Source organism: Bos grunniens, chromosome X (genome assembly GCF_055505025.1).
Source record: "Bos grunniens cultivar Pamir isolate PY7600 chromosome X, Bosgru_T2T1.0, whole genome shotgun sequence".
NCBI lineage: Eukaryota > Metazoa > Chordata > Mammalia > Artiodactyla > Bovidae > Bos > Bos grunniens.
The window spans coordinates 93355440-93377750 of NC_141194.1; the positions used below are offsets into that span (position 1 = coordinate 93355440).

The 22311-nt window shown below is 44.3% G+C and overlaps 1 protein-coding gene and 1 long non-coding RNA gene across 3 annotated transcripts in view; both read right to left on the reverse strand.

The window, feature by feature from the left end:
* Nucleotides 1–3351: 3351 nt before the first annotated feature.
* Nucleotides 3352–5817, reverse strand: LOC147340933 (uncharacterized). The gene is made up of 2 exons (XR_015158502.1): nt 4557–5817; nt 3352–3581 (listed from the first exon to the last, which is right to left on the reverse strand). It is a non-coding gene; the product is annotated as an uncharacterized LOC147340933 (long non-coding RNA).
* Nucleotides 5818–17925: 12108 nt separating this feature from the next.
* The window catches only part of SRPX2 (sushi repeat containing protein X-linked 2), a 29885-nt gene continuing 25499 nt past the window's right edge, over nt 17926–22311 (reverse strand). The window contains exons 10-11 of one of the 2 annotated variants that reach the window (XM_086386826.1): nt 19782–19903; nt 17926–18421 (exon numbers count right to left, since the gene is read on the reverse strand). In XM_086386826.1, coding sequence (XP_086242952.1) covers nt 18241–18421; nt 19782–19903 — 303 coding nt within the window. In that variant the 3' untranslated portion in view covers nt 17926–18240. The remainder of the gene's footprint in view (nt 18422–19781; nt 19904–22311) is intronic. The other variant, XM_086386827.1, reaches the window with a different exon arrangement.

The window sequence follows — 22311 nt, forward strand, 5'->3', positions numbered from 1 at the left end:
TAAAGTCATAGGCAGGGGATGATTTAGTATAGATTTAATTATCTCAGGGCCTATGGCCTTCATCCTTTTGGATATGATTAGGCCCAGATATTTAACAGATTGTTGACAAAGCTGAGCCTTTTCCCTTAAAAGTTTAGGAAGTCTTCTGAGGCTTGTGAGCAAGCTTCCTGTCTCATCACAGAGCAGATTATCACCTATATATTGTAATGCCACTGCCTTGGGGCTATTAAAGTTTTGTATATCCTGTGACAAACTCTGTTCAAATAAGTGAAGGCTGTCATGAAACCCCTGGTGCAAAACTGTCCAGGTTAACTGAGAAGCTGGCTGGGTAGGGTCTTCAAAGGCAAATACAAATTGACTTTCCTCCACCAATGATATAGACTAGAAGGCATATATTAAATCAATTACTGAAAAATATTTGGCTCATTCCAGAATTTTAGACAAAGTATAAAGATTAGGTACCATGGGGTATAAATGAACCACAGCCTCATTTATTATTTGTGAATCTTGAACTAGTCATCTGACATGTCTCTTGAGAAACCTGTATGCAGGTCAGGAAGCAACAGTTAGAACTGGACATGGAACAACAGACTGGATCCAAATAGGAAAAGGAGTATGTCAAGGCTGTATACTGTCACCCTGCTTATTTAACTTATATGCAGAGTACATCATGAGAAACCCTAGGCTGGAGGAAGCACAAGTTGGAATCAAGATTGCTGGGAGAAGTATCAATAACCTCAGATATGCAGATGACATCACCCTTATGGCAGAAAGTGAAGAAGAACTAAAGAGCCTCTTGAGGAAAGTGAAAGAGGAGAGTGAAAAAGTTGGCTTAAAGCTCAACATTCGGAAAACTAAGATCATGGCGTCTTGTCCCATCACTTCATGGCAAATAGATGGGGAAACAGTAGCTGACTTTATTTTTTGAGCTGACTTTATTTTTGGGGCTCCAAAATCACTGCGGATGGTGATTGCAGCTATGAAATTAAAAGACGCTTACTCTTTGGAAGGAAAGTTATTACCAACTGAGACAGCATATTAAAAAGAAGAGACATTATTTTGTCAATAAAGGTCCGTCTAGTCAATGCTATGGTTTTTCCAGTAGTCATGTACAGATGTGAGAGTTGTACTATAAAGAAAGCTGAGCGCCAAATAATTGATGCTTTTGAACTGTGGTGTTGGAGAATACTCTTGAGAGTCCCTTGGACTGCAAGGAGATCCAACCAGTCCATCCTAAAGGAGATCAGTCCTAGGTGTTCATTGGAAGGACTGATGTTGAAGCTGAAACTCCAATATTTTGGCCACCTGATGCGAAGAACTGACTCACTGGAAAAGACCCTGATGCTGGGAAAGATTGAGGGCAGGAGGAGAAGGGGACGACAGAGGATGAGATGGTTGGATGGCATCACCGAGTCAATGGACAAGGGTTTGAGTAGACTCTGGCAGTTGGTGATGGACAGGGAGGCCTGGAGTGCTGCGGCTCATGGGGTCACAAAGAGTCGGACATGACTGAGCAACTGAACTGAACTGAACTGAACTAGTCTCTATATTTATCATTTGACTTTTTCACACCCAAAACAGAAGTGTTGTGTGGACTGTTATATAGAATTAGTAGCCCCTGCTCTTTTCAATTTTCAATGGTAGGTTTTAGCCCTTTCTTAACCTCGGGTTTTAGAGCATACTGCTTTTGATGTGGAAATATGTGTGGATCTTTGAGCTTGATAACGACAGAAACAGCATTTTGTGATTGACCCACAGTTTTCCCATCAGCCCACATTCTAGGATTTGCATTTTGTTCAATTAATGGGAGAGAAAAAGAGGGTTCCATATTCATGAAAACAGAGGCATGGACCTTGCTCAGTATGTCCCTCCCCAAAAAGTGGTGAGGGAGACTCTGACATGATCAGAAATTTTTGTGAAAATAGCACAGAGCCCCAGTTGCAACTTAGAGGACAACTGAAATAATAATGTTTGGCTCATCCAGACATTTCCATGACAGTACTGGACTGGGGAGAAAGTGGGCCAGGAGCTTCAGTAAGCACAGAGTAAGTTGCCCCATTGTGAAAAAGGAAATCAACTGATTGGCTCCCCACAGTTATTAATACCCAGGGTTCCTCAGGTGTAATTAGGACAGGAGCTTGTGTGGGGAGCCCCAGGCAGCTTCAGTCCTGATTGTCCTGAGAGTCTGACCTCTGGGGCCTATACCTCTGGAGGCAGTCTCTCCTCCAGTGTGGGCTTTGCAGGCTGGACATGGATCCAGGGGCAGCTTAGAAGCTTGAGGGCAATCCCACTTGAGGTGCCCCTCCTTTCCACAGTAATAGCAAATCCATGCCTTTCCACCTGGGTCCTTCTGGGCACTTTTCTCAGGCTATCTCAGAATGGTTCTGACTGCCATTATTAGGGCTTCAGCCTGTTCCTTGGTCTTCTCTGCCTTTCCTTCTTCTCCTCATATTTCCTGCCATAATAAACTATGAACCAGTTGCAACAGATTATCTAAAGACTGATTTGGTCCATATGCCTGTTTTAGATATCTGGAGCCGACTGAGTGAAAAATCTATCCTTTAAGATCACTCTTCCCTCTTCACTTTCAGGATCATTTTGGTGAACCTGTGAAGGGCTTTTTGCAGTCTATCTAGGAATTTACCAGGTGCTTCCTTCTCTTCCTGTTCTATGTTTGCCAGTTTGGCATAGTTTAAAGTCTTAGCACATGCTCGCCTGTGTCCTTCAAGAATACATCTGACAAAATGACCCTGATTCCATCTTACTTTAGCCATGTTATAGTCACAGTCTGGTTCTGTAGTTGGGACTACCTGATTCCCAGTAGGGGGGATGGCTATGTTGTCCTCCCTCTTTCCTGCTGATTCACTACCAAGCCATTCATCTCCATAGGCAATATCTTTCTTCAAAGCTTGAGATTTTGAGTCAGAAGTTAGTGTTTGCCCCAGGATATACATCACATCCTTCCAAGTAAGATCATAAAGCTGAGTAACACCCTTAAAGGCTCTAATATATTTTTCTGGGTCCTCCAAATAGTTTCCCAGATCTTCCTTGATTTTTTGTATTTCTTGTAAGAAAAGGGGTTATTAACTCTGATGGATTGGTTATTTTTCCTGGTGGGTGCTTCCTGGGGAGGCAACAGCTCGTGTGGCTGTTCCTCAGCCTCTCAGGTTGCCCTTTGCATGCATACGATCCCAGGGATAGATTGGAGAAACCTGTTTTCCTTATCTCTTTGTCTCCTATCCTCCCTCTCATAGGAGGACAGGAGGGAGCTGAAGTTTTCACACCCAAATCTATACCGTTAGGACATAAGTCTGGCATGTCTCACAGAGATAAAAAAGGCAACACATATGCTACTTCTACCCATTTCCCTTGTTTTTTACAGAACTGGTCTAATTGTAAGACAGTATTATAATTAAGAGACCCTCCAACCAGCCATTGTTTGCCATCCTCCAATGGATATCGTGGCCATGCAGTATCACATAGGAAGATCAGGTGTGTTTTCTTTAAGATGTAGGGGTTGAATCTATCCCAGTTTTTCAGGATACAGTTCAAAGGAGTGAGGCTGGAATTTTAGATCCCATCTGTAAGAGAAAAAAAGCAATGACCAGTGCTTTTTTCCTACCAGAGGTGTCCCTCCCTGCTCTAGATGGGGGTGGAGACAGGTCTTCCACTTAAGCATCCTTCCCCGGCTGGAGTTAACCTGTTTCTTGGCGTCCCAAGATGTCCCTTCCAAGTGTCACCACACCAGTATATGTGATAGCAAAAGAGGTGGTGAAAGGCTGGCCAGTGAGGAAAAATTAATTTTTGTCCTCGAGCTATCAGGTTCAATTCTTCCAAAGCCACTGGAGAGCCTCCTCTGGTCCGCTAAGAGCTAGCATTACCAAAGGAAGAAGCCCATTGCACTTCCAATCTGACCAGATCCTGGGATTCTCAGTCTGTGTCCTCAGAAACCTCATGGTCACCAGCAGTACTCCTATCCACATATATTGGAGGCACAGCCATGATAAAGATTCACTTTCAGGTTGCTAGCCCCTGAGGTAGGCAGCCAGGAGAGCAACTGCTTGCCTGAGAGACATTCTTGGAGCTAGTGCTCCACCTAGTTACTGAACATGCTCTTGTCTCTAGTGTCTGATAAAACAACCAACAGCATGGATTGCAAGTCCCTTGAAAGTTTGTGATCCGACAGGGTTTGGTTAGTAGTTCTAATTCCTCAGGCAGTTACAAAATGGTCAAAGAGACTAGGAAAAGGTGACTGAGAAAGGAATGTTCAGTCCATACACTTCATCCATTTCTGGCTGTTCCCCTTGCATAGACATTGAGTGCCTCTTGGCATTGGCAGGTCGGTATAAACCCCTGACAAGGCTCCCCTTCTGGGGGCTGCCTTCAGTCATTATGAGGCACCACGAAACTGTAGAGCAGGGATCATCACTGGCTTGGAGCAGGGCACGTCTCTTTCCTGCTGCTTTCACACACACAGGCACACCACAGAGTTAGTAAAGTACAGCAGAAACTTTCTTACCAGGAGAGCAAATAATTAGAGCTCCAAGCACCTTTACCTTGTCTTGAAGATCCCAGATGAGCTCTCCAGATGAAAGGCTGCTGCTGCAAGCTGTGTTATGCCAGGATTCGTGACCTCCAGAGGAGAGGATTTCGATCCAGGATCAGAGATGAGGCTTAACTACTTGGAGCTTTTTGTGTAGTAAAGTTTATTTCTGAGCTCTGTGATCTTTGGCAAGATACCTGACCCCTTTGTGCTTCAACATCTGAGATATGTGATCTTAGGCAGGTTGCCTAACTTCTCTGAGCTTCCATATCTGAGATGTATGATCTTACACAAGTTGCCTGACCTCCCTGTGCTTCCACTTACAAACTGTGTGATCTTAGAAAAGATGCATGGCCTCTCTGTGCTTCCATATTTGAGCTTTGTGATCTTAGGCAAGTTGCCAAACTTATCTGTGCTTCCATTTCTGAGTTGTGTGATCTTAGGTAAGTTGTGTAACCTCTCTGTGCTTCCGCTTCTGAGCTGTGTGATCTTAAGCAAGTTGCCTAACTTCTCTCTACTTCAATATCTGAGCTTTCTCATCTAAGGCAAATTCCCAGCGTCTCTGTGCTTCCAGTTTTGAGTTGTGTGATCTTAGCCAAATTGCCTGACCTCTCTGTGCTTCCACATTTGAGCTGTACAATCTTAGGCAACTTGCCTAACATTTCTATGCTTCCACTTTTGAACTTACTGATCTAAGACATGTTGCCAAATCTCCTTGTGCTTCCACATCTGAGCTGTGTTATCTTAGGCTAATTTCAGAGCATCTTTGTGCTTCCACTTCTGAATTCTGTAAACTTAGGTAAGTTTCCTGTTCCCTGTGCTTTCACTTAGGAGCTATTTGTCTTAGGCAAGTTGCCTGACCTCTCTGTGCTTCCTATTCTGAGCTGTATGACCAGACAAGTTGCCTGATCTCTCTGTTCTTTGAGTTCTGAGCTGTGTTATCTTAGGCAAGTTGCCTAACCTCTCTGTGCTTCCGTATCTGATCTGTGTGATCTAAGGCATGTTGCTGAACCTCTCTGCTTCCACATCTGTTTGTGTGAACTCACACAAGTTGTGTAAATTCTCTGTGCATCCATATCTGAGCTGTGTGATCTTAAACAAGTTGAATAACCTCTCTGTGCATCCATATGTGAGCTTTGTGATCTTCATAAAGTTGCCTAACTTCTCTGTGCTTCCACTTAAGCTCTGTGGTATTAGGCAAGTTGCCTGAGCTCTCTAGCTTCCACTTCTTAGCTGTATGAAATTAGGCAAGTTTTCTGACTTCTCTGTGCTTCCCCTTCTGGGTTGTATGATGTTATGCAAGTTGCCTGACTATTCTGTCTTCCATATCTGAGCTATGTGATCTTACATAACTTTTCTGACTTGTCTGTGCCTCCACATCTGAGTTGTGTGATGCTAGGTAAGTTGTTTAACCTCTCTCTTGTTCCATATCTGAGCTGTGTAGTCTTAAGCACATTGTGTAACCTCTCTGTGCTTCCACTTTTGAGCTGTATGATATTAGACAAGCTGCCTGACCTATCAGTGCTTCCACATATGAGCTGTGTGATCATAAGTGAGTTGCCTGACTATCTGTGCTTCCACTTCTGAGTGGTTTGATCTTAGGCAAGTAGCCTAAAGTCTCTGCTTCCATATTTGAACTGTGTGACTTACGCAAGTTTCTCAACCTCTCTGTGCTTCCACTTCTTTGGTGTGTGATCTTAGGCAAGTTGTTTAACATCTCTGAGCTTCCACTTTTGAGCTTTGTGATTTTAGGCAAGATGCCTGGCCTCTCTGTGCTTCCACATCTGAGCTGTGTGATCTTAGGTAAGTTGCATAATCTCTCTCTGAATCCATATGTAAGCCTTGTGATTTTAGGCAAGTTGCCTAGCCTTTCTACATCTTCACTTCAGACGTGTAATCATAGGGAAGTTGCCTGACATCTCTGTGTTTCAACTCTTGAACTCTGTGGTCTTAGCCAGGTGCCAGATCTCTCTGTTCTTCCACTTCTGAGCTGTCTGATCTTAGGCAAGTTGCCTGACATCTCTGTGCTTCCACTTTTGAGCTATGAGATTATAGGCCAGTTGAGCAACTTCTTGGTGCTTGCATATCTGAGTTGTGTGATCTTATGCAACTTGCCTGACCTCTCAGTGCTTCAGCTTCTGAGTGATATGATCATAGGGAAGTTGCCAACATCTCTGCGCTTTATCTTCCAAGCTGTGTGATCTTAGGCAAGCTGCCTGACCTCTCTGTGTTTCCACTTCCGAGCTGTGTCAACTTAGGAAAGTTTCCTAATCTCTCTGTGTATTTATATTTGTGCTGTGTGGTCTTGACAAGTTGCCTAACCATTCTCTGCTTCCATTTCTGAGCTGTATTATTTTAGGCAAGTTGCCTGTTCTCTGTGCTTCCCTGTCTGTGCTGTGTGATCTTAGGCAAGATGACTGACCTCTCTGTGCTTGCACTTTTGAGCTGTGTGTTCTTAGGCAAGTAGCCTGACCTCTCTTTGCTTCCATTTCTGACCTGTGTGATTGCAGGTAAGTTGCCTGACATCTCTGTGGTTCCAATGAGCCATTGAAATTAGGCAAGTTGCCTAACCTGTTTGTGCTTCCACATGAGCTGTGTGATCTTGGGCAAGTTTCTGAATCTCTCTGTGCTTCTATATTCATGGTGTGTGATCTTAGACAAGTTGCCTAACCCTTCCCTACTTCCATTTCTGAGCCATATTATTTCAGGCAAGTTGCCTGATCTTTGTGCTTTCACTTCTGAGCTTTGTGATCTTATGCAAGATGCCTTTCCTCTCTGTGGTTCCACATCTCAGCTGTGTGATCTTAGGCAAGTTACCTAACATCTCTGAGCTTCCATACCTGACATGTGTGATCTTAGGCAAGGTGCCTAACCTCTCTAATCTTACACTCACACTTCTGAGCTGTGTGAATTTACACAAGTTGCCTGAATGCTCTGTGCTTCCACTTGAGCTGTGTGAACTTGGGCAAGTTGCCTAAACTCTCTGTGATTCCACTTAAGCTGTGTGACATTAGGCAAGTTGTGTGATCTCTCTGTGCTTCCACTTTTGAGCTTTGTGACCTTAGACAAGTTGCCTGACCTATCTGTTTTCCACTTGAGCTGTGTGATCTCAGGCAGGCTAACTACATTCTCTCTCTGCTTCCATATCTGAGCTGTATGATATTATGCAAGGTGCCTAACCATTCTGTGCTTCCACTTCTGAGCTGTGTTGTCTTAGATAAGTTGCCTAACCTATCTGTTATTCCATTTCTGAGCTGTGTCAACTTAGGCAAGTTGCCTGTCCTCTCTGTGCTTCCACTTGTGAGCTGTGTGATCTTAGGCAAGTTGTCTGATCTCTCTGTGCTTGCACTTAAAAGCTGTGTGATCTTAGGCAAGTTGCATAACCTCTCTGTGCTTCCACTTAAAAGATGTGTCATCTTATGCATGTTGTCTATGTATCTGTGCTTCCACTTCAGAACTGTGTGATCATTGGCAAGTTGCCCGAACTATCTGTGCTTCCACTTGAGTTGTGTCATCTTAGGCAAGTTTCCTGTCCTCTCTATGCTTCCACTTCTGAACTGTGTATCATAGGCAAGTTGCCTAAACTCTCTGTGCTTCCACTCATGAGGTGTGTGATTTTAGGTAAGTTGCCTGACCTCTCTGTGCTTCCACTTGAGCTGTGTGATGTTTGGCAAGTTGCCTAACCTCTCTGTGCTTGCAGTTGAGCTGTTGAAATGAAAAAAGTTGTCTTACCTCTCTGTGCTTCCATATCCGAGCTGAGTGAGCTTAGGCAAGTTTCATGATCTCTCTGCACTTCCACTTCTGAATTGTGTGATCATACGCAAGTTGCCTAACCTCTCTCTGCTTCCACTTCAGCTGTGTGACAAGTTGTCTAAACACTCTGTGATTCCAATGAGTCAGTTCAGTTCAGTCACTCAGTTGTGTCCAACTCTTTGCAACCCCATGGATGGCAGCATGCCAGGCATCCCTGTCCATCACCAACTCCTGGAGCTTGCTCAAACTCATGTCTATCAAGTTGATGATGCCATCCAACCATCTCATCCTCTGTCATCCCCTTCTCCTTCCACCTTCAAACTTTCCCAGCTTCAGTGTTTTATCCAGTGAGTCAGTTCTTCACATCAGGTGGCCAAAGTATTGGAATTTCAGCTTCACCATCAGACCTTCCAATAAATATTCAGGACTGATTCCTTTAGGATTGACTGGTTTGGTCTTGGAGTCCAAGGGACTCTCAAGAGTCTTCTCAAACACTACACTTCAAAATCATCAGTTCTTTGTGTTTAGCTCTTTATCGTCTAACTCTCACATCCATACATGACTACTGGAAAAACCATAGCTTTGACTAGACGGACCTTGTTGGCAAAGTAATGACTCTGCTCTTTAATATGCTGTCTAAGTTGGTCATAGCTTTTCCTCCAAGGAGCAAGGGTCTTTTAATTTAATGGTTGCAGTCACCATCTGTGGTAATTTTGGAGCCCAAGAAAATAAAGTCTCTCACCGTTTCCATTGTTTCCCCATCTATTTGCCATGAAATGATGGGACCAGATGCCATGATCTTAGTTGTTTGAATGTTGAGTTTTAAGCCAGCTTTTTCACTCTCCTCTTGCACTTTCATCAAGAGGCCTTTTAGTTCCTCTTCACTTTCTGCCAGAAGGGTACTGTCATCTGTATATCTGAGGTTACTGATATTTCTCCTGGCAGTCTTGATTCCAGCTTGTGCTTCATCCAGCCCAGCATTTCACATGATGTACCCTGCATATGTTAAATAAACAGGATGACCATATATAGCCTTGACGTACTCCTTTACCAATTTGCAAACAGTCCATTTTTCCATGTCCAATTCTAACTGTTGCATCTTGACCTGCATACATTTCTCAGGAGGCAGGTCAGGTGGTCTGGTATTCCCATCACTTTAAGAACTTTCCATAGTTTGTTGTGATCCACATAGTCAAAGGCTTTGGCACAGTCAATAAAGCAGAAATAGATGTTTTTCTGGAACTCTCTTGTTTGTTCAATAATCCAATGGATCATTTGGCAATTTGATCTCTGGTTTCTCTGCCTTTTCTAAATCCAGCTTGAACATCTGGAAGTTCTTTGTTCACATACTGTTGAAGCCTCACTTAGAGATTTTTTAGCATTACTTTGCTAGCATGTGAGATGAGTGCAATTGTGCAGTAGTTTGAACATTCTTTGGCATTGCCTTTCTTTGGGATTGGAATGAACACTGGCCTTTTCCAGTCTTGTGGCCACTGCTGAGTTTTCCAAATTTGTTGGTGTATTGAGTGCAGCACTTTGACAGCATCATTTTTTAGGATTTGAAATAGCTCAAGTGGAATTCCATCACCTTCACAAGCCTTGTTCGTAGTGATGCTTCCTAAGGCCCACTTGACTCCAGACTCCAGGATGTTTGGCTTGAGGTGAGCGATCACACCATTGTGGTTATCTGGGTCATTAATATCTTTTTTCTAACATTCTTCTGTGTATTCTTATCTCCTGTTCTTAATATCTACTGCTTCTGTTAGGTCCATTACATCTCTGTCCTTAATTTTGCCCATCTCTGTATGAAATATTCCCTTGGTATCTCTAATTTTCTTGAAGAGATCTTTAGCCTTTCCAATTCTATTGTTTTCCTCTATTTCTCTGCATTGGTCAATTAGGAAGGCTTTCTTATCTCTCCTTGCTAGTCTTTGGAACTCTGTATTCAGATGGGTATAGCCTTCCTTTTCTCCTTTGTCTTTAGCTTCTCTTCTTTTCTCAGCTATTTGTAAGACCTACTAGGACAACAATTTCACCTTTTTGCATTTCATTTTCTTGAAGATGGTCTTGGTCATAGCCTCCTGTACAGTGTCACAAACTTGTATCCATAGTTCTTCAGGTACTCTGTCCATCATATCTAATCCCTTGAATTTATTTGTCACTTCCACTGTAAGGGATTTGACTTAGATCATACCTGAATGGTCTAGAAGCTGTGTGATATTAGGCAAGTTGCATGAAATCTCTGTGCTTCCTCTTTTGATCTGTGTGATCTTAGGCAAATTCCCTAAGTTCTCTGTGCTTTCACTTCTGAGCTGTGTGATCATAGTTAAGTTGCCTGTCCTCTCTTGTTTCCAGTTCTGAGTTGTGTGATTGTAGGCAAGTTGCCTAATCACTCTCTCCTTCCACTTCTGGGCTGTGTGAACTTCGGCAAGTTGCCTGACCTCTCTGTGCATCTACGTATGAGTTGTATCATCTTAGGCTGGTTGCCTAAACACTCTGTGTTTCCATTTCTGAGCTGTGTCATATTAGGCAAGTTGCCTGACCTCTCTGTGCTTCCACTTTTTACCTGTGTGATCTTAGACAAGTTATATTACTTCTCTGTCCTTCCCATTTGAGTAGTGTGATCTTACATAAGTTACCTGACCTCTCTGTGCTTCCATTGCTGAGCTGTTTTTTCCTAGGCCATTTTCCTGATGGTCTGTGCTTCCACTACTGTAGTTGTTATATTTGGTAAGTTGCCTGACCTCTCTGTGCTTCCACTTCTGAGCTGGGTGATCTCAGGCAAGTTGCCTGACCTCTCTTTGCCTCCATATTTGAGCTGTGTGGTTTTAGGCAAGTTGTGTTACTTCTCTGCCTTCCATATTAGAGTAGTGTGATTTTTTGCAAGTTGCCTGACTTCTCAGTGCTTCTGCTTCTGAGCATTTTTGTCATAGCGAAGTTGCCTGACAACTCTGTGCTTCAACTTCTGAGCTGTGTGATCCTCAGCAAGTTGCCTGACCTCTCTGTGATTCCATTTCAGAACTGTGTGATTTTCAGATATTTTTCTGGACCTCTCTGTCCTTCCACTTCTGACCTGTGTGATCTTAAGCAAGTTGCCTGACCTCTCTGTCCTTCCATATAAAAGCTGTGTGATCTTAGGAAAGTTGCCTAACCTCTCTGTGCTTCCTCTTCTGAGCTGCGTGATCTTAGCAAGTTCCCTGACCTCTCTGTGCTGCCACTTCTGAGCTGTGTGATCTTGAACAGGTTGCCTAGACATTCTATGCTTCCATATCTGAGCTGTGATATCTCTGTCAGGTTGCCCAGCCTCTCTCTGCTTCCATTTAAGAGCTCTTTGATCTTAGGCAAGATGCCTGAACTTTCTTTGCTTCAACATATGAGCTGTGTGAACAAGATGGCAGAGCTGTATTCACAAAAAAACTGTGGAAAATTCTTCAAGAGATGGGAATACCAGACCACCTTAACTGCCTCCTGAGAAATCTGTGTGCAGATCAAGAAGCAACAATTAGAATTGGACATGGAACAACAGACTGGTTCCAAATCAGGAAAGGATTACATCAAGGCTGTATATTGTCACCCTGCTTATTTAACTTATATGCAGAGTACATCACGAGAAACCCTGGGCTGGAGGAATCACAAACTGGAATCAAGATTGCCGGGAGAAATATCAATTACCTGATATGCAGATGACACCACCCTTATTGCAGAAAGCAAAGAGGAACTAAACAGCCTCTTGGTGAAAGTGAAAGAGTAGAGTGAATAAGCTGGCTTAAAACTCAACATTCAGAAAACTAAGATCATAGCATCCAGTCCCATAACTTCATGGCAGATAGATGGAGAAGCAATGGAAACAGTGAGAGACTTTATTTTTGGGGGCTCCAAAATCACTGTAGGTGGTGACTGCAGCCATGAAATTAAAAGACCCTTGTTCCTTCGAAGATAAGTTATGACCAACCAAGACAGCATACTAAAAAGCAGAGACATCACTTTGCCAACAAAGGTGCATCTAGTCAAAGCCATGGTTTTTCTAGTAGTCATGTATGGATGTCAGAGTTGGACTATAAAGAAAGCTGAGCACCAAAGAACTGATGCTTTTGAACTGTGGTGTTGGAGAAGACACTTGAGAGTTCCTTGGACTGCAAGGAGATCCAACCAGTCCATCCTCAAGGAAATCAGTCCTGACTATTCATTGGAAGGACTGATGCTGAAACTCTAATACTTTGGCCACTTGATGCGAAAAACTGACTCCTTGTTAAAGACCCTGATGCTGGGAAAGATTGAAGGCAGGAGGAGAAGGTGATAACAGAGGATGAGATGGCTGGATGGCATCACTGACTCGATGGACATGAGTTTGAGTAAGCTCTGGGAATTGGTGATGGACAAGGAAGCTTGGTGTGCTGCAGTCCATAGGGTCGCAGAATCAGACACAACTGAGTGACTGAACTGAACTGAACTGATGAGCTGTGTGAGGTAGGCAAGTTTTCTGATCTCTCTGTGCTTCCTTCCTATTATGAACTGTGTGATCATAGGCAAGTTGCCTGACCCCATTGTGCTTGCACTTCTGAGCTCTGTGAACTTAGGCAAGTTGCCTGACCCACCTGTCCTTCCACAAGAGCTGTGGGATATTAGGCAAATTTTTTAGCTTCTCTGTGCTTCCACATTTGAGCTGTGTGATTTTGGCAAGTTCCCTAATCATGGTCTGCATCCACTTCTGAGTTGTTTCATCTTAGTCAAGCTGCATAACCTCTCTGTGCTTCTACTTCTGAGCTGTGTGATCATAGGAAAGTTTCCTGACCTCTCACTGCTTCCACTTGAGCTCTCCAATCTTAGGCCAGTAGCCTAAGATCTCTGTGTTTCCAGTTAAGCTCTGTGATATTAGGCAAGTTGACCATCTTCTCTTTGCTTCCACTTCTGAGCTGTGTGTTCATAGGGAAGTTTCCTGACCTCTCTGTGCTTCCATATCTGAGCTGTGTGATTGTAGGCAAGTTGCCTAACCTCTCTGTGTTTTCACTTCTGAGTTGTGTTATCTCAGGCAAGTTGCCTGACCTCTCTGTGCTTCCAATTCTAGGCTGTGTGATCTTAGGCAAATTCCCGGAACTCTCTGTGCTTCCCTCTCTGGCTACATAATTTTTGACAAGTTGCCTGACCTCTCTATGCTTCCCCTTGAGCTGTGTGATCTTAGGCAAGTTGCCTAACCTCTGTGCTTCCATTTAAGCTGTGTGATATTAGTCAAGTTTCTCACCTCTCTAGCTTCCACTGTTGAGCTATATGATCTTAGGCAACTTGCATGAACTCTCTGTGCTTCCACTTCTAAGCTGCATGATATTAGGCAAGTTGCCTATCCTCTCTGTTCTTCCACTTCTGAGCTGTATTATCTTAGACAAGTTGCCTGAACTCTCTGTGTTTCTACTTCAGAGCTTTGTGATCTTACAAAAGATGCCTAAACTCTCTGTGATTCAAATTTTGGGCTGTGTGATCTTAGGCAAGTTACCTAACATCTCTGAGCTTCCCTATCTGGCATGTATGATCTTAGGCAATTTGCCTAAACTTTCTATGCTTCCACTTCTGAGCTGTGTGATCTAAGGCAAGTTGCCTAACCTCTCAATGATTCCACTTAGGCTGTGTGGTATTAGGCAAGCTGCCTGCAGTCTCTGTGCTTCAACTTTTGAGCTGTGTGATCTTAGGCAAATTCCCTAGCCTCTCTGTGCTTCCACTTCTTAGATGTGTGATCCTAGGCATGTTGCCTTACCACTTTTGCTTCCACTCCTGAGCTGTGTGATTTTAGACAACTTGCCTAATCACTCTGTGCTTCATCTTATGAGCTGTGTGATCTTAGGGATGCTGTGTAACTCTGTCTTTCCACTTCTGAGCTGTCTGTCCTTAAGCAAGTTGCCAAACCTCTCTGTGTTTCCACTTAAGCTCTGTGATATGAGGCACATACCCTGACCTTTCTGTGCTTCCACTTAAGAGGTGTCTGAGAGGTGTGATCATAGGGAAGTTGCCTGACATCTCTGTGCTTCGTCTTCTAAGCTGTGTGATCTTAGGCAAGTGGCCTAATGTCTGTGCTTCCACTTAAGCTCTGTGATCTTAGGCAAATTGCCTGACCTCTCTGTGCTTCCACTTCTGACCTGTGTGATGTTATGCAAGATGCCTGACTGATCTGTGCTTCCATTTCATCTGTGTGGATTAGTCAAGTTTCCTAAGCTCCCTGTGCTTCCATATATGAGCTGTGTGAACTTAGGCATGTTGCCTAACCATTCTGTGCTTCCACTTCTGAGCTGTGTTTTCTTAGGCAAGTTTCTTGACCTCTCTGTGCTTCCACTTCTGAGCTTTGTAATCTTAGGCAAGATGTAAGACCTCTCTGTGCTTCCATATCTGATCTGTGTGATCTTAGGCAAGTTGTCTAAGCTCTCTAGGCTTCCACTTCTGAATGTGTGATCATAGGGAAGTTGCCTGAAATCTCTGTGCTTCAACTTCTGAGCTGTGTCATCTTAGACAAGTTGCCTGACCTATCTGTGCTTCCACTTCAGATCTGTTTGATTCTAGGCCAGTTTCCTCATCATTCTTTTCTTCCACTCCTGTTGTTGTGATCTTAGGCAGGTTTCCGGACCTTTCTGTGCTCCCACTTCTGAGGTGGGTGATTTTAGGCAAGTTTCCTGTATGTCTGTGCTTCCACTTAAGAGCTGTGTGATCTTAGGAAAGTTGTTCAGCCTCTCTGTGCTTCTACATCTGTGCTATGTGATATTAGGCAAGTTGCCTAAACTCTCTATTCTTCAATATCTGAGCTGTGTGATCTAAGGCAAGCTGCCTTACCTCTCTGTGCTTCCACTTCTGAAATGTTTGATCCTAGGTCAGTTTCCTGACATTTCTGTGCTTCTGCTTCTGGGCTGGGTGATCTTAGGCAAATTGCCTACCTGTGCTTCCACTTCTCAGTTGTGTGATCTTAGGCAAGTTTTCTGACTTCACTGTTGTCCCACTTCTGAGTTGTGTGATATTAGCCAAGTTGCCTAGCTTCTCTGTGCTTCTGTATCTGACCTGTGTGATGTTAGGCAGGTTGCTTAACATCTCTCTGCTCCACATCTGGGCTGTGTGATTCTAGGTAAGTTGCCTGACCTCTTTGTGCTTGCATATATGAGCTGTGTGATCTTAGGCAAGTTGCCAAAACTCTCTGTGCTTCCACTTCTGAGCTGTGTCATCTTAGGCAAGTTGCCAAAACTCTCTGTGCTGCCATTTCTGAGTTGTGGCATCTTAGGCAAGTGGCCTGACCTCTCAGTGCTTCTATCCCTGACCTGTGTGATCTTAGGCAAGATGCCTGACCTCTCTGTGCATCCAATTGAGCTGTTAAACTTATGGAAGTTGCTTAACCTCTCTATTCTTCAATATCTGGGCTGTGTGATCTTTGGCAAGTTGCCTGACCTCTCTGTGCTTCCACCTCAAAGTTGTGTTATCATAGACAAGGTGCCTGACCTCTCTGTGCTTTCATTTCTGAGCTGTGTGATCTTAGACAAGATGCCTGACCACTATCTTCTTCCACATCTGTGTGGTTTCATCTTAGTCAAGTTGCCTAACATCTCTGTGATTCCATTTTGAGCTCTGTAATCTTAGGTAAGTTGCCGAACCTCTGTGTTCATCCATATGTGAATTGTGTGATCTTAGGCAAGTTGCCTGACCTCTCTATACTTCTACTTTTCAGATGTGTTATCATAGGCAAGTTGCCTGACCTCTCTGTGCTTCCACTTCTGTGTGATCTAAGGCAAGTTGCCTGACCTCTTTCTGTTTCCACTTGAACTGCTGAACTTAGGTAAGTTGCCTAACCTCTCTGTGCTTCCATATCTGAGCTGTGTGATCTTAGAAATGTTGCCTAACCTCTCTGAGCTTTCATATCTGAGATGTGCAATCTTAGACAAGTTGCCTCTTTTCTGTAGGCTTCCACTTATTAGCTATGTGATCTTAGGCAAGTTGCCTGACCTCTCTTCGATTCCTCTTGAACTCTGTGAACTTAGGCAAGTTGCCTAACCTCTCTGTTTTTCATATCTTAGCTGTGTGATCTTAGGCAAGTTGCCTGATCTCTCAGTGCTTCCACTTCTGAACTTGTGATCTGAGGCAAGTTGCGTGACCTCTCTGTGCTTCTACTTCTGAGCTTTGTGATATTAGGCAAGATGCCTGACCTCTCTGATTCCACATATGAGCTGTGTGATCTTAGTCAAGTTGCTTAACCTCTCTGGGCTTCCATATCTTAGATGTGTGATCTTAGGAAGTTTCCTAACCTCTCTAGGCTTCCACTTCTGAGCTGTGTAATCTTTGGCAAGTTGACTGACCTCTCTGTGCTTTCAATTCTGTGCTGTGTGATCTTAGGCAAGTGGCCTGACCTCTCTGTCCCTCCACTTTTCTGCTTCTGAATTGTGTGATCTTAGGCAAGTTGTGAAACTCTCTGTGCTTCCATTTCTGACCTGTGTGATCTTAGGTAAGTTGCCTAACCTCTCTGTTCTTCTACTTATGAGCTTTGTGATCTTTGGCAAGTTGCGTAACCTCTCTGTACTTCTGCTTCTGACCTGTGTGATCTTAGGCAATTTTCCTGATCTCTCCGTGCTTCCACATCTCAGCTGTGTGATCTTAGCCAAGTTGCCTGACCTCTCTGTGCCTCCACTTCTGAGCTGTTTGATCTTAGGCAAGTTTGGGACCTCTCTGTGCTTCCATCCCTGCACGTGTAAATGGGCTTACAACAAGACCTAGCTTAGAGGGTTCTTATGAGGATTTCAGTCAATTGTGAGTTTTCAGGATAGCACCTGGCACATAGTCAGTGCTCGAGCCTTTTAGTCCTGTTTCTCAATCTAGCCCGCTTCCTCTTCCCCTCTAATTTCCTAGTAATTACCCTCTGGGTAACGTGGAAGGTGAATGGCTGCTGAGTCTTAACCTGACACTGTTTACACGTGTGTAGAAAAGAAGGTTCCCAGCAGCCTAGGGAAGACTGCCTTTCTTCAAACACTATGCATGCTTGAGTGTGGCCGAAGCCAGAGCAGGGTTAGTGTGCATGAGTGTTGCTCTGCTTCACAAGATCCCAGATGACTCACATTTCCTAACGGAAATGTACTCATGGCCCTTAGTGCTTGTGTTTGTGCTGTTGTAACTCTTGCCTGCTCTGTATTCATCTCTTCAAAGTGTTAATAAGTTATACATGTGGCTGATGCTGTCTTTTTTCCTTCTCCATGATGTAGTTTCCACTTGGTGGTTCTGAGGTTTCCTGGATCATGAGCTGGGGGTTTCTTTGAGGAAGGAGCAGCACTGGAGGCTCAGTAAGGAGAGACTGTGGCCTATGAGCTAGTTGGAGGGGCAGGAGAAAGCATTCTGCTCTAGTCTGACTTTTCTCCCCAAGCTCCCTTCCAACTGCAGTGGCCTGCTAACTCTTCGGTGAGATGATGGTTAACAGAATGGTTAACAGATGGTTAACATTTGTAGCCCAACATCCTACAAGGGAGAAGAACAAACAAGAGTGAGCCCTGCCTCACTTCCAAGCCCACAGTTAACCTGTAAGGAAGATCCAGCGACACTTGATGGTGCCCTGGTTGTCTGTTGTGATGGTGCTGCCCTCTGCTGTCACCTCAGGGTAGAGGAGCCATTTAAAACACAGCCGGTTAGTGAGTGAATTTAGAATTTACTTCTCTGAAAGATTTTGGACAGCTGGGCAGAAGTAAGACTTTCTATCTATAAGCTGCTGCCCAGGGCCTGTCCTCAGTCCCTCCCTAGCTTCTTATGCTGTTCCAGTGCTACCTAAAGCAGAGACTTGCTTGAGGAAAGGTGTCTGGAAATGTCCCAGGATCAGGGAACCTCACCCACCTTAGAGTCCTTTCCTCAGAGCTGTGGGAAAGCATTTTCTTCTTTGATTAGGCCCCAGTTTTGGCTGACCAGGGAACCTTTTCCCTTGACCTCAACCATGCTCCGACTCAAGTTCAGTCACATATGTCTCTTTGTTCCCGGCGTTGGATCAGCTCCTCATTGCTCAGTAGATAGTCATCAATGAACGTGAAGATTTCCTCGGGGGTGACAGGTTCCATGTAGCGTTCCCGGTCAATTCCCTGCTTGTCAATCAACACCATGTTGAAGTAGGAGCGAGTGAGGTGCTGAAATTGCCTAGAGAGATGAGCCCAGGGATGTGTGAGACCTTGTCTGGACATCATTCCGCCAGACTCTAGTCCTCTCTGATCTTTCACAGCTCCACTGATGGACTAATTCTTTCTTCACCGAATCCCTTGCCCCATCCCCTCCAGTAACTATCTCAAGCCCCTTTACTTTTCTCTGCTTACACCTTAGTCTTGCTGCCCCAACATCTCTAGCTGTGTTAAGCTGTCCCTTCCTCACCCCAGATGGAACAGCTTTGTTACTACCAAGCTGTGCTTGCCTCACAGGCCCCCTTACACAGGGCTATCACATATAGCGATGTGAGCTGCATGTAAGAACTCCAAGGAGCACCAGTCACGGGCACTATGCCGTGACCAGTGTTTCCCAGAGCTGGACAAGCATAGCCTGAACAACCAAACATGACAGCCCTGAGGCTGATCAATATCACCTGGTCAACCTTCAGGTCGATCAATATCACCAAGTCTGCAGTCTCCTTCCTCTGAGTGTTTTCCTGTCTTTCCTCTTGTTGCTGTTGTTTAGTCACTAAGTTGTGTCTGACTCTTCTGTGACCCCATGAACTGTAGCCCACCAGGCTCTCCAGACAAGAATACTGGAGTGGGTAGCCATTCCCTTCTCCAGGGGATCTTCCCAACCCAGGGATTGAATCCACAGTCTCTTGCATCTCCTGCATAGGCAGGTGGATTCTTTACCACTGACTTTGCTACTGAACCACCAGAGAAGCCCCAGTCTTTACCTGGGACTGAATCTTTCTGTCCCTGAGATTAAGCCCTAGGGGCAGGTATTGTTTATGGAACAGAGGGGAGTGATGGCTATATTGGTTCTGAGTATACGTGGAGGGGTTGGGAGGGTGATAACAGACAGAAAATGAGAAAAGTCAACTTCTACCACCTGTTCCCTATGGTCTTCTCCTCCCCAAGGGGCAGATGAGTATGATTCAGATTTCACTGCCTAAAGATTTCACTGCCTAAAGATTCAGATTTCACTGCCTAATTTTTGCTTATTTGCAGACTGAAGGCAAAAGGATATGACCACCAGGTGACAGGATCAAAGGCTTATCTAAGTCATGTTTGAGTCTGTGTCTCAGCCCTGGCTGTGCTTCAGGGTCACCTGAGGTGCCTCATAAAAATAAAGTCCTGAGGTGGTTTGAGGTGGTAATCTGTATTTTCAACAACACCCTGCCATTTGATTCTGATGCCCTGCCACTCTCTGATCTTACCTAATGCATCCAAAGAGTTCAAACAAGCAATTCCCCAAGAGAATAGTGTTTGCTGATTTTCCCACAACTCTCTTTTGGCCAATGTCCTGCCTAAGGCTTCTACCCACTCCTTTCCTGTTGCCCTCCAGTCTGGACCTGAGTTCCTCAATGATATTGGCTGACAGCTGATGCTCCCGGATGCGCCCCACTTCCTGAGGTGGCTGCCCCACCAGCTCGATGATGGTCACATGCCTCAGGTCCAGTCCACAAGTGGATTGCTGGGAGGGGAGAGAAGAAGGTTTTCCTGAATAGGCTGTCAAACCCAAACCTAAGGCTACTTAACTGATTCTTCTTGGGACCATGTCGAGGCAGTGTGGGAAAGGAGGGGCTCCTTCACAAACCATCACATGAGGGGGTCTACCACCTCTTTCCTCTATCATTCCTGAAGCACTTGCCCCAATGTGCGTGCTAAGTCGATTCAAACTTGTCCGACTCTTTGTCACCCTATGGACCACAACCTGCCAGGCTCCTCTGTCCATTGGATTCTCCAGGCAAGAATACTGGAGTGGGTTGCCACGCCCTCCTCCAGGGGATCTTCCTGACCCAGGGATAGAACCCGTGTCTCTTATGTCTCCTGCATTGGCAAGTGGGTTCTTTACTACCAATGCCTCCTGGGAAGCCCACTTACCCTAACAGTGTTTCCTTTATTCTAATGAAGTGTAGAAATTGGTTGTATTATGTGGGATAGAAAAGAGAAATGTAATTAACAAATTGCAGTAACATCATCTCTCCTTGCTTAGTTTTGCATAGATTTTTAAATACATAAGTTATTTTTTGGGGGGTTACCAATTGTTCATTTACTGATATGTTTTAAATCCTTGTCTTGCTTTTGCTCTAGTGCTGCCTCTTCCCTCAGCCTACACCCCCTGTTCATTTTTTAAATTTAATTAATTTATTTTAATTGGAGGCTAATTACAATATTGCGGTGGTTTTTGCCATACATTGACATGGATTAGCCACAGGTACACATATGTCCGCATATCCTGAACCATCCTCCCACCTCCCTCCCCACCCCATTCCTCTGGGTTGTCCCAGAGCACTGGCTTTGAGTGCCCTGCTTCATGCATCGAACTTGCACTGGTCATCTGTTTTACATAGGGTAATATACATGTTTCAAAGCTATTCTATCGTATCGTCCCACCCTCACTTTCTCCCATATCGTCTAAAAGTCTCTTCTTTACATCTGTGTCTCTTTTGCTGTCTTGCATAAAGGGTCATCATTACCGTCTTTCTAAATTCCATATATATACATTAATATACCATATTGGTGTTTCTCTTTCTGACTTACTTCACTCTGTATAATAGGCTCCAGTTTCATCCACCTTGTTAGAACTGATTCAAATGCATTCTTTTTATAGCTGATCAATATTCCATTGTGTATATGTACCAAAACTTCCTTATCCATTCATCTGCTGATGGTCATCTAGGTTGCTTCCATGCCCTAGCTATTGTAAACAGTGCTGCAATGAACACTGGGGTACATGTGTCTCTTTCAATTCTGGTTTCCTCAGTGTGTATGCCCAGCAGTGGGACTGCTGGGTTGTATGGCAGTTCTATTTCCAGTTTTTTTAAGGAATCTCCACATTGTTCTCCACAGTGGTTGTACTAGTTTGCATTCCCTCCAACAATGTAAGAGGGTTCCCTTTTCTCCACACCCTCTCCAGCATTTATTGTTAGTAGATTTTTTGATCGGAGAAGGCGATGGCACCCCACTCAAGTATTCTTGCCTGGAGAATCCCATGGATGGAGGAGCCTGGTGGGCTGCAGTCCATGGGGTCGCTAAGAGTTGGACACGACTGAGCGACTTCACTTTCCCTTTTCACTTTCATGCACTGGAGAAGGAAATGGCAACCCTCTCCAGTGTTCTTGCCTGGAGAATCCCAGGGACGGGGGAGCCTGGTGGGCTGCTGTCTGTGGGGTCGCACAGAGTCAGACACGACTGAAGCGACTTAGCACCAGACTTTTTGATGGCAGCCATTCTGACCAGCGTGAGATGGTACCTCATTGTGGTTTTGATTTGCATTTCTCTGATAATGAGTGATGTTGAGCATCTTTTCATGTTCTTTTTAAAATTGAGATACTAGTTGACATATTAGTTTCAGGTGTACAATATAATGATTTGATATTTTTCTAAATGATCATCGCAATAAGTCCAGTTAACATTCATCACCACAAAGTCATAACTTTTTTTCTTACAGTGAGAACTTTTAAGATCTATTTTCTTAGCAATTTTCAAATATATTATATAGCTATAGTCCCCATGCTGTACATCACAGCCCCAGGACTTACTTATTTTATAACTGGAAGCTACATAAGTTCTTTGTGTGTTAGTCTCTCAGTCGTGTCCAACTCTTTGTGACCCCATGGACTGTAGCCCACCAGGCTCCTCTGTCCATGGGATTTCCCAGGAAAGAATACTGGATTGGGTTGCCATTTCCTTCTCCAGAGGATCTTCTGGACCCAGAGATCAAACTCATGTTTCTTGCATCTCCTGCATTGGTGGGCAGATTCTTTACCATTGTGCCACCTGAGAAGCCTGTGTGCTCCTTACCATTAGGCTACACGGCCACAGCCTTCTCTTGGTCTCCAGAATTTCCCCCCAAATAGTGTCAGTGCTCTTTCTGTG